The sequence below is a fragment of the Pituophis catenifer genome, unplaced genomic scaffold (genome assembly GCF_029215685.1).
Source record: "Pituophis catenifer annectens isolate HBS135680 unplaced genomic scaffold, rPitCat1.0.hap2 SCAF_1, whole genome shotgun sequence".
NCBI lineage: Eukaryota > Metazoa > Chordata > Lepidosauria > Squamata > Colubridae > Pituophis > Pituophis catenifer.
The window spans coordinates 45,414,913-45,427,729 of NW_027256881.1; the positions used below are offsets into that span (position 1 = coordinate 45,414,913).

At 36.7% G+C, this 12,817-nt stretch overlaps 1 protein-coding gene across 1 annotated transcript in view; it reads right to left on the reverse strand.

The window, feature by feature from the left end:
* Positions 1 to 684: 684 nt before the first annotated feature.
* The window catches only part of KCNH1 (potassium voltage-gated channel subfamily H member 1), a 212,660-nt gene continuing 200,527 nt past the window's right edge, over positions 685 to 12,817 (reverse strand). The window contains exon 11 of the mRNA XM_070948671.1: positions 685 to 1,527. Within this exon, the coding sequence (XP_070804772.1) occupies positions 685 to 1,527 (843 nt within the window). The remainder of the gene's footprint in view (positions 1,528 to 12,817) is intronic.

The following is a 12,817-nucleotide window of genomic DNA, read 5'->3' on the forward strand; positions in this document are numbered from 1 at the left end:
GAACTTATTCAGCTACCCACCAACAAATTTAAAAAATGTAAAGACATTTTTGCAACCTGAAGCTTGGAAAGGACATAGTTGAACTTCCCTGGTCCAATTGCCTAAAACTTAAGTATTTTTAAAGAGGAGTGGAGGAGATCTCTTCCACCACACATACACAATAATATCTCACATGAGAGGGCCACATGAATCTTCCCACTCAATAAGGATCAAAGTTTTCACAAATTGAGTCTTTGTTTTTGTTTTTGTTTTTGTTTTTGTGGAGCCCTTCTACAGATATTATCTTAAGATCAAGGAGAATTGGGTCTCACACATTCCATTTGAAGAGATTCTACAAACTTGGTAAATATTGTATATGAAGCTAATGCTTGAACTTCAGTTCTATAGTTTTGTTTTTGTCAAAAATAACTTTGAGTGGAAAAGGATGCATGAATGAAGTAGGAAAAACATTATAAACTGTACCCTTGCTGTCAAAAAAGACTTCAGAGTCAGCTGCCATCTTGACATGAGGTTGCAGTTCTTGTCACTGTACCATTAAGAGAGAGGGGACATGGTTAACAAGCTGGCCCCTCAAATCATGATCATCAAAAAAAAAAGATTAAATGTTCATTTCCTTAAACACATTAAGTGGGTGTTGGATAGTGTTTTTAGGGATATTCAAATCACTCCTGTTTAAAGAACCACTCAGCTTGCTCCAAACATATCTTTTTCTGATTCTGGAGATTGGGGTCTTGATATTTCATACAGCTCCTGTGGTGTCTGAGAGCTTCTTCGAGAGGCTAATATCCTTAGTATCTCAGCAAGCTGTTTTTCTATATTGGTCATTTTTGTATTTAAAGCTTTGATGTCCTCCTTCAATTCATGTTTCACTTCCAGCATAGTTGCCTGGAGAGTCTGTTCAGGGATAGGGTAGAAAGAGTGTTTGACTTCTGCAAGGATGGGACTTCGATCCTGAGGACTTCGTGTTTCCCCCACATTGTCCAAGCGCAGGTCACTTTTTGTGATGCCACTGTCACAAGAGTCTGTCTTTTTCAAAGTAGCTTCACCTGTTGCTTTTGTTCTTTCTGGCAACGTTTCCATGGATTCAGCTTTGGAAACTTTGTTCCAGTCCTCTCCCTTGGCACAAGCATCTTTGAATTTTGCCCAGCCTTTACGCTTTGGATAATCTCCTGCTGCTTTCCCACCAACATAGTCTGAAACTGGAGCTTGAAGTTTGGCCTGATCAGATACACCTGATGTTGAAGCAGACTGATAGGCAACTGGGGTTGCAGGGCTTTCCCTTACAGTGACAATGCTGGCTTTGACAACTGTGTGGGAAGAGTGGTCTCCTAAAATGTTGCCCTTTTCAACATCAAAGTCTTCTCTGCCTCCTCTTTCTGCAGCTAGCCGGGCTTCCTTCTGCTGCCGAAACCTTTGGAAAAGTCGACGGACTGGATGGTCAGGTGGCAAGACCAAAGGGGCTTCATTCTTCCTTTTCATTCTCTCTTCTTCTTCTCGTTTTACATCACTGATCTTCCGGAATACAATCTGTAGAGGGGGGAAAAAACATGACAAAATAGAATATCCATTCCTGCATTTTGAGCTGATACATATGACTATATATTTTAAAAAAACCATTGTTGTGGCCACTGGAGTACATGAATTTACATCAATGCTAGCATTAGATGAACAAATGAAAATTCATAGCTCAAATAGTTATAGAAAATATATTTATCATGATTCCCAAGAACAAATTATGAGGATCTTAGTTTGCCTCAGAAAATAACTGAACACACAAATGTTTACTACTATAGACAATCATTTAGTGTTAATCCTTACTGCTTATATATTTTGATGACCCATGAGGCCTTATTTTACAATAAATTGGTAAAAAATTGAAGGGCCCTAGATTGCTGCTATATTTGTTATGTAATATATTCCTTTGGTACAGAATGTCATAGAACTGAAACAACCAGAGGTCTTTAAATTAAAATAAATAAATAAATAAATAAATGCATATTCACTTCTTAGTCTCCCATCCAGAGTTTTCATAATACATTGCAATTAACTAGAATTCGTCACTCATTTTGTTCTTACCCATTTCAAAATGCATGACAAAATTCCTATTTTCATCATGCGGACCTAGTTCTGTGACTTTAAAAAATATTCCTTGCCCAAAGCAATATTGTTCCATCCATTAATGTGGGTACTTGACTACTTGTCACAAAGTAATATTTTGAGAGAAAATTCTTTGCCTTTGTAATGAGAAGCTAATTGGTACTTCTGAGAGGATGAGACAAAATATTTTTAGCTTAGAGACTTCATTAATTAAAACATTACCTACTAGTACTACTGTTGTGTCACCACTTCATCCAAATCACACACTCAAAGAAAAACATGTTTCTGTTTCATAAGTAATAGATTAATCCTGGAACTTTTCATCAGAAACTATACATAATGGAAGTAACTTAGATAAAAAGAGGTAACCAGTTTAGATTTTTAAAAGATAAGTCTTCTTCAAAAAGAAACTGGCTTAGCAACCAATAGACAGTTTTATTAAGGGACAATTTTCATGGAATATGAAATGCTCCATTGGCTAACTTGTTTCTGTACACATGCATATAGACAGCTTGGTAATCATATGATGATGGAATTTTAAAAATTTCCTCTGCAAGAAGTTTAAAATAAGTAAGTTTAAAATAAATTAAGCAAAGATATATTGCAATAACAACTGGTTGTCTGAGCATTGTTGAGTGAAATGTCTTTATTCAATGCTTTCCTCTTAATTCCAATCTAAACTGATAGAATCAAACTTCTTGAGAAATTGGTCTGCCTCCCTCTCTTCATATTCACGATAATGGAACAATTTTTTTAAAAAAAGTAGAACCAATGTGATGGAATTGTTAAGTTTTAGGTCCAAATCATCAGTCATCCATCAGATACTGAGTATCTTCCTGGCCACTCTGAAGTTCCCTGAAAAGTGTAAGAAAACTGAAAGGTAAAAAGAAGAGGACAAGAATGCTGGAATGAAACTTTTTTCTATGGAAATGCATTAATGGAATTTAGTGTCATATGACACTGTAATTATTTATAGCTTTCTTGTACTGAGAGTTTCTAAAATGCCACATGACATCAGGCTAAACAAAAACAAAAGAACAATGCCCCCAAAAATCCTGCCTAGATGAAATTCTTGAGTAGAAAAAAAAAACAGCTGGAAGGAAAAGGGCTTAAAGAGTCATCAAAGGCATACAACAGAAAAAGTTGAAAAAGGGGGAAATACTCATATAAGATATTTTTAGATCCTAGTGGACCAATTAAATAAAATGGCATATAGAAATAAAGACAGGAGTGGATTGCTAAAAAACAACCCAAAAACATTTGGAACAAATAGTCAATAACTTATTTCCAGGGGTTTGTGGTAGAGAAAAACCCACAACCCCTTAGGTATGAGCAGGGACTGTTATTTTTCTCCTACATACACTGAATCCTAGAACTCCTGAGGGTGAATGAAAAAATGCAGCTCTCTTATTTCCTATAGAAGCTCTGGTGGTTAATATCAGACCTGGGAGCTGAGCTTGTTAACAACAGCTTTATACAATTTTCAGAGCCCAGCCTGACAGCTTTTAGATTTATAGAGAGTTTCCAAGTCCATAATCCAGAGACCACGGTCTTAAAATGGCACATTTATTATGATACGTTGCATTCACTAAAATTGTTTTGTGTGCTCATGCACCCTCAAAAGCATACATGCACGGAAGTTCAATGGTGAAATATCATTAAATAATTTACATTGTAGATTAAAATAGTTTTAATATAGACAATAAACAGCAGATTCTACACTGAAACTGTGGCATGCTTTAAAATCTCAAAATTAAAATGTGTTGAGCAGAAAAATAAGTTCAGTTGTAGCTTCTATGAGCCATCCGCCCCTCTACCCCTCCCACCCCAACATCCTCAAGGGGATATCATTTAGCTTGCAGCTACTCTCTGACACTTTCACTTGGCACAAGCATCACATTGTAGCAAAGACTGAAGCTATTATGTGGTTGGAAATAGCTACACAGCATGCATTATTTATACCTTTCACTTTAAATGCACTAATGCATTGCCTCTAACCCCTCAGACTCCTCAAACATTTGGCATATAATGGACCGTGGGTGAGGCAGCTTGAAAAGGAGCTATTGAACACCTGGTCCCCTAGGATGAAAACATTCGGGGGTGTGCCTAAGTGTGATTACCTGATGCACTTAAGACCAGTCTAGCTGAGAAGTACATTCATCTAATCTAATTTCACAAATCTTTACTGAATCAACTCAGCAACCATGGTTTATTTGTTTCCCATTTTAGCCACATTCAGGTATTTCCAAACCAAGCACAGGTCACAACTGCAATGAATAGTTTTCAAACAGCCTCCCTAGTATCCCTGACTATGGTTTACCCTCAAATTCTGTCATACCTTCTCTACCTGTCATGACTTTGATGGTACTGCCTGTCCTCACTTTTTAATCCAGTTCCATTATACCCACAGCTTTCTCTTCCAAGCCAAGGAACTCATGCACCCCACTCATGCAATTCATACTTGCACCAGCTTCCAACTACCCTTGCCCCTCACAGCCACACCCAACAATCTCCCAGACTTGCTTCAAGAGATTGAGCATTGGAGATTTTAGCAAGTTCCACCAAATATAACCACCATTCCTCATTCACCCTGGTGTCATCCAATTTCAGTGAGTTAAAAATCCAGATGGTTGGCAGATTAACACCACCAGGTCCAAATCCAACACAACAGTGCCAACCAAGGCCAAAGTATGGAGAGCAACAAGCCACAGCAGCTGTAGTAATCTGGTCAAAGTGAGCAAACTCTGATCTGATATTGCCTCTGTTCCTTTTACCTCTCTCTTTTGCCACTCAATACACCATCTTTATTTTCTTGTTTGGCAAGACGTATTTCAGGTGTTAAGAAATAGTCATCAGCCACTACATCTAAAATTCCACGTTGGTCCAGAATAAAGAGGGGGGGATCACATAGTCTCCACTATCTCCACCACAGCACACTAAGAATGGGGTTGCAACCAAAGCTATGAGGATTGCAGGTCTTCTAGGTGATCGCTAAATGTCATTCTGGCAATTCCCAAACCTCCCATTCACCACATAACCAGGGAAGCAATTCTGAGTCCCACATAGCTGGCATAAACTTCTAGACACCATTTTTCTATGCTTAATATCCATGAGTAAATCATCAGAGTTACTGAAATAAATAGAAACATTTAATAAAGCTTATGGATGGAGTATGTGAAAGACTAAACGAGACCAGCCATGGTTTTAATTAATGGTAATGATACCTTGAATTTTGAGAGGACTCTAGGGAGATAATATAAATTAAAGCATAACAAACCCATCTTGATATTCAAATTGATTCCTAGTCCCAAAAAGTAAAATGATACCCTTTATGCAGGTACTTCTTATACTGGTAGCTTGTTTTTAACAGGTTGCCTTCCTCATTTTTTAAAATTGTAAGTTTTATGTACAGAAGGAAAAAAAGATCAGAAATGGACAAAGTATTTCAGAAATATCCCTTTTAAGCAGGGGTGAAATCCAGCAGGTTCTGACAGGTTCTGGAGAACTGGTAATGGAAATTTTGAGTAATTCGGAGAACCGGTAGTGGAAATTTTGAGTAGTTTGGAGAACTGGCAAATGCCACCTCTGGCTGGCCCCAGAGTCGGGTGGGAATGGAGATTTTGCAATATCCTTCCCTCAGAAGTGGGAAGGGAATGGGGATTTTGCAGTATCCTTCTCCTGTCATGACGACTAAGCCACACCATGCCCACCAAGCCACGCCCACAGAACCAGTAGTAAAAAAAATTGGATTTCACCACTGCTTTTAAGCAGAAACTTGATAGTAATTCTCCAGTAGCTTGAAGGACTCTCACAAGGAAAAGGTGTGGATCTATTTTCCATAGAAGCTGAAAATAAAACAAGAATCAGAGGAAGATCCCAAGTTGAAAGGAGGAGAAATTTCCTGACTAATAAGAAGTGGAACAGTCTGCCTCCTGGAGTTGTGAGTGCTCCATCATTGGTTTTCTGTGTTTGCACACCTGTACATTTGGAATGGGATGAGAATTGTTACTTTGGGTAGGGATAGAACTAGAAAATGTCTAAGGTCTCTTTTGAATCTATCATTCTATGAATATAAATATTTGAAGTGCATTCTGTGTGAGGGGCAGGGATCCACAAGCATTTGGATCTAATATGAGAAAAGGGCTGCTTCCGATCTGGTATGGGCACATTCTCTATGCCAGTGTTTCTCAACATTATCAATTTTAAGATTTGTTGACTTCAACTCCCAGATTTCCACATATTAAAGTTTTTATATGCATTCTTTGTGTTTCCTCCTACATTTTTAATATTTTATTTGTATGAATAGCAGTTTTAACCAGATTGTATTAATAAGGTGAACAAACATGTTAAGATTGAAGGTTCTAAAATTCTCTCATCAGGATTCCTCACCAATTTTTCATTCTTTAAGGACCATGTACTTTACTATACACCACAGCAGAAAATGGTATATGTAACTTACAAAAGAAAAGTCTCTTTCTATAAAACAGAAATATATTGTGCTTGTAAAGGTACACGCCCATGGAATATAATGTTCTTTGCCACCCCCATGTATTCCCTTTATTGTAGCCAATGACACAAATCAAATGAACATCGGATATAGAACAAACAACAAGAAACAAAGGGCACTGGGAGAAAGGTTTTGCATTTAAATGAAAAGGAAGCATTAAAACAGAGAGAAAAAGAAAAGCCACCTTAGAGCTAATACAAATAATAAGCTTTGTAAAGTTTTCACCCTACCTAGTGCACCTGTAGCAAGCAAAAATTTCATCTAAATGGTGACATGAGCAAGATCAACAACATTTGTATATAAGTTTGATATTGCGATGGCTATATGAAAGGGATAGAATTTAGTTGTAATGTCACATTGTACATTCTGTCCTTTGACTCTGCCCATCATTGTCTAACCTCCTCCAGATGTCCATGACTTTTTGCATGACCCTTTGCAGTAAAATGTACCAGGAGACGATGAGTTCTAGTCCTGCCTTACACATGAAAACTGGCTGGGTGATTGAAAGTCATTCACTCTCAGCCCAACCCATATCAGAGGCTTGTGTTGTGGGGAAAATAGAAGGAAGAAGGAATATTGGATATGCCTGCCACCTTGAGTTATTTATTAAAAAATATAATAAAGGCAGAATTTAAAAAAACCTAAAAGAAAATGAAAACCATTCTAACAAAATCTTCCATCATCGCTTACAAATCTAATGATCGATGAAGGTGCGTATAAACCAGGAGAGAATTTTATTTGATATTTCCCATAAGAATATATATACTTTATCATACATTTATTTGGAGGCTTTTAAAAATTGCTGAAGGGAATTTGGAGGCAATTAAAAAACGGCAGATGAGAGTGTGAAGAATAAAAGAAAGACTATGAAACGAGGCTGTAATGATGAAGCTCTTCACTAGCCCAGGGATCTGCAACCCTAAATACTCAAAGAGCCATTTGGACCAGTTTCCCACAGAAAAGAAAAGAGCCGAGAGCCACAAAACCTGGGTGGGCATGGCCAACTCGATGTCACTCACTCCCACCCAGTCATATGACACACCCCCAGCCCCGCCTACCCAGGTTCTGTTGCTCCCAGTGCTTTCTTTTCTGTCGGAAACAGGTATCTCTGTCTGTCTGTCTCTTTCTCTGTCTCTCATATATAGGCCAGGCGAGGAGTGACTGGGAGGGGAGGGTGAGGGGCAGGGCCAGCCAGTGGTGGTTCAGCCAACAGGGAGCCACAGCAGGGGGATGAAAGAGCCGCATGCGGTTGTGGACCGCAGGTTGCTGACCCCTGCACTAGCCCAACAGAAGACTAAATGACAAGAAGAGCAAATGGAGATACTCCAAATTGGAACCAGTCAGCAGATAATACAACATGGAAGGAAACAGACCCCAGATTAGAAAAGAAAATTCCTCTTTCTCAGGACATACTGGCCATCTCAATGTGTGATATCAGGAGAGATTTCAGAGGATGCTAGTTTTGTTCACATTTAGTTGTAACTTTGGGGTAGTATTTTTACATCTTTTATTTATACAACGTTCATATTCCGGGAATCTTATTCACTTAAAATATAGCAACCCTGAATCCATCTATTTTTTTTCTCACAAGACTGTCCTGATTATAGAAAGAATGATGTCAAAATTCCATCCCCAATCAATCTGGCATCTGCTGCTTGCACTTATTTTAGGAGCATATCTTATTTTAAATACTGAGCCAAAAATGCATTTAATGTTATTTATTTTTTTTAAAAATGGCATGAATCATTAACATAATTTTGTTCAGTGATACATCAAACAATGAAATGACAAGGAAGGGCAGAAATTAAGCAAGAAAATAAAAAGAATACATATATAGTTTTTTCACTACAGGTAGCCAGGATTTTCACCTCACTGGGGTCTACATGCCAACAACTAGGATGTAGTAGATTATTCCATAATAGTAGTTTACAACAAAAGTAGCATTTATTGCTTGATTTACACAACCTTAACTGAGTCCCAAAATTTTTTTTCACTCAGCCTGATAAATCAGATTTCTGAAATGAATTCAACCAAATTCAGTTAAGGTATAAATCACTGATAAATTATTGAAGCTTTTTTCCCCATAATAGGATAGTGCTCAACTTTATAAAAAAAAAAGTCACATCACATAATTTTATTACTCACACATACAAAATAGGAATAACTTCATATTATATCAAACATATGGCTGCACAGTGGCTCAGTGGTCAAGACACTGGGCTTGTCGGTTGGAAAACCGGTAGATCAGGTTTGAGATCTGAGCACCACAAGATTGGGTAAGTTCCCGTCCTCGCCCCAGCTCCTGCCAACCTAGCAGTTCAAAAGCATGCAAATACAAGTAGATAAATAGGTACCACTTCAGTAGGAATGTAACAGCACTCCATGACATCATGCTGGCCACATGACCGTGGAAATATCTTCAGACAGTGCTGGTTCAATGGCCTTGAAATGATGAGAACTGCCCTCTAAAGTTGGCAACAACTAGTGGAGTAAAATTTTCAAGGACTTTTTTTTATATCAGACATGTCAATTTTAAAATTCGCTTTATATCTTTCTACTTATAGGTATGCTGTATTACTGATGAAGTATGAATTTTCTTTAAAATAATAGATCCATGTTATTTCTTCTTTTCAGATATTTCTATGGAGATTCTCAATCATCCAGGTCTCAAAAATTTTCAAAAGGCAATAGGATTTTCTTTGTTTTTTTCTTTGAAAATATTTCACTTCTCATCCAAGAATTTTCTTCCATTCTGACTGTATGATGGGGAATGGAAGGATTTATATTCTTTGCAGTCATATAAAGGAGTGTCTACTGAGTGTACACATAAACTCCCAAGTGGCCTGAATGACTCCCAGAGAACTAATGACTGACTTTCACACTGCAAAAAATATAAATCCTTATATTCCTCACCATTCAGTCAGAACTGAAGAAGCTTCTGGGATGAGAAGTGAAATGCTTTCAAAGAAAAAACAAAGAAAGTCCAGTTGCCTTTTGACAAGCACCTTTGGATCTCTCTTCAGAAAGCTAATATGAGAACTTGGGGACAACAAAGAATACATGTGTTCTATGAAAGAGAGAAATGATAATCACAGAATCAAAAAATAATTCAATTGTATTTTAAATTGAATTTTCTTATTTGTCTAATGTAATTCATTCCCCAAGGAACTAAAAATAGTGTACTGGAAAAGTTAATAGAATTTTATTTAAAATAAAATAAAACCATTACTGCTTAAAATCAGCCACCTCTACAGGAAAAAAAAAACCCTCATACTACTTATACCATTCATTAAAAACATGTAAAAACATCAAGAAAATGACAGATTCTAGAGTTAACTAGAAACAACAATGATCAGAGATAATACTTTCAAAGTTTTTGGCATTTATCATTATTAGTATTAGAATTAGAATTTTTTATTGGCCAAGTGTGATTGGACACACATGGAATTTGTCTTGGTGCATACACTCTCAGTGTACATAAAAGAAAAGATACGTTCATCAAGAATCATAAGATACAACACTTAATGATAGTCATATGGTACAAATAAGCAATCTGGAAAAAATATCAATATAAATCGTAAGGATACAAGCAACAAATGTAAAAATAAAATGTAAAAAAATATAAAAATTATGTAAAAATAAGAGATCACTGAGAATATGAATGAGGCAATAACCATTTCTTTTTATAACACAGAAATATTATTTTATAATGGTCACAGTAGGATGAAAAAAGTATGTTGGATGAAAGTTTACTTATAATATATTATTTTGAGTTGGAATAAATGTACTCCCATATCATTGATTAATTACACTGAGGAAAGGCTTTGCATTTTGAAAGGGAAAATACTGTTAAATTCAACTCACATGTATCATCTTTCAGACTAAAAAGTTTATTTGCTGCCAGATGCTGTACTGCATTTGGGGAAAAAATACATTATAAGAATGCATTTTATATGATGTTAGTGGATAAGTTGAGATCAGAAACAAGCTTATCTCAGGATGTTCATCTTAATACAGTGGAACTTATTTTTTGAGAAAAGCAAGCAAGGAGATAATACAGGATTAAAAAGAGGCATGGGAAACAGGGGGAAAGGAAAATAATGTTAAATTTTAATTAAGTCATAATCTGCCCTACATACATTCTCCTGCAATAGTATAATAAAGTTCATTTAAAAAAAAAACAACAAGAAAATGAATTCTCGGCATTTTTTTCAGACATTATTTTTTTATGGCAAATCTAAACCCAAAACCAAGAATCCAAGACTGAGGCCCTGGAGTGAGTTGCCCCTATGCAACTCACTCCAGGGCCTCTCTCTATGTCCTGGTTTTCATTGATGTGATACAAAGCTTTAAATTTCAATTCCGAGCTGGAGAGGTGAAGTTATAAATGTTCTGATTGGTGTCTGGAGGCTTTAGATTTTTGGATGGAGCAGAAGATACTTCAACTCACTCCTGACAAGACTGAGGGGCTGTGGCTGTTTGGCCCTTGGAGTTGAGGAAGTTTCCATCTTGGATGGGCAGTACTGCCCTGTTTGAGGCTGTGCACAACCTGGGGCTCCTTCTGAACTCCCAGCTACTCTTTGAAGAGAACTGGTAACTGTGACTGGGAGGAAGAACCACAACTAAGCCAATGGTTATATAAAAGAAATTTGAGTCTAAGGCAGAAATATAATTTTTGAAAGATTGGATCTTCTCTACTTCTCACAAAGATAAAGGGAAGGGGAAAATGTATTCAGATTTAAATGTAATGTAATAAATTAATATAATTAATATGATATATGATATATGATGTAATATAGTAATAATTTATAACTTTGGTTTCTTAGTCTGGTCTACCTTGAAGAACTGACACAATGAATTTAATAAAGAATTTAATGTCATACTGGACATACATTTTTTCCTTTGTGGATCTCTTAATTTCTTCTACAGTATTTTAATTTATAAGGGCTTATTTTTCTCTTTCTGGACTTTGATTGTTATACACTAGATATATTGATATAGTAGATTTCTCACCATACTTTTTTCTCCATCCACACCTTCTTTGTTTCTATCAGATACTACTTCATACATTGCTTTTTATTCTTTGAACTTCTCACCTCCCCCTTTTTCATGGTCTCATCAATTCTACCCAGCCCTGCCCAGTCACAGCTTACTCAGTCTTTCCCTCAACCCATTAATTCTTCCTCAATGTATTTGTTTCATGTCTCATTCTCTTTATATGGTCAAACGACTTTAAAGTACTTCTTTCATATTGTTAATTCACATTTGTATTCAATCCACATTAACTGAGCACTTATATAACAGAGTAACAGCATGGAAGAAATCTTGGAGGTCTTCTAGTCCAACCCCCTGCTTAGGCAGGAAACCCTATACCATTTAAAACTCTATGTCTCCTTCTTTATGACAAACCTCAGTATCTGATTCCCACTGCATTTGACCTGTTTCAAGGTTATCCTAACAGCTCCAACTCACTATTGCATAACATACTGGGCAGAAACTTGCTCTGTTACTCACTTGCTCTCTCATCATCATGATTATCATCATCATTATCGCCATTACCATCATCATCTTTCTATCCACTGCAGGGTGAAGGCTGCTTCTGCATGTTTCCAACCAACACAGTCCTGAGCTTTCCTTTGCCAGTTGGGTCCGACAACACTTGCTGCTGTCATTACTCCATCTTGTTTTACATCTCTTTTGTGGACACTTTTAATCAAGTGGAATCCATTCTATGACTGCCTTAGTCCACCTGCCATCACTTCTTCTTGCTATGTGACCAGCTCATTTCCATTTCAATTCTTTTACCTTTATTACGGCATCGTATATTTTCGTTTGTCTCTAATCTATGTGCAGGTTTTTCTATCTTGTTTTATGATGCCGAGCATGTATCTTTCCATGGCTCTTTGCACCACTCATAGCATTTGTATTGATTGTGAAGTTAGTGTCCATGTTTCTCTGGCGTATGTTAGAACAGGTAACACACACTGATTAAAAACTTTTCTCTTCAGGCATAGGGGGATGTTAGTCTTGAAAAATATGCTTAATTGCTCTTTCAACAAACATTTATTCCTTGCAAAGAAGGAATTCCTTCCATTACATCTTATTAATTGCCCTCCTATGAACATTTGCATTTCTTAAAATGTCTCCATCTATTTCCCCAGCTTCAATAAGTATCAACTAAAGCATACAAATTCATCTACTTGCTTTTCTGCA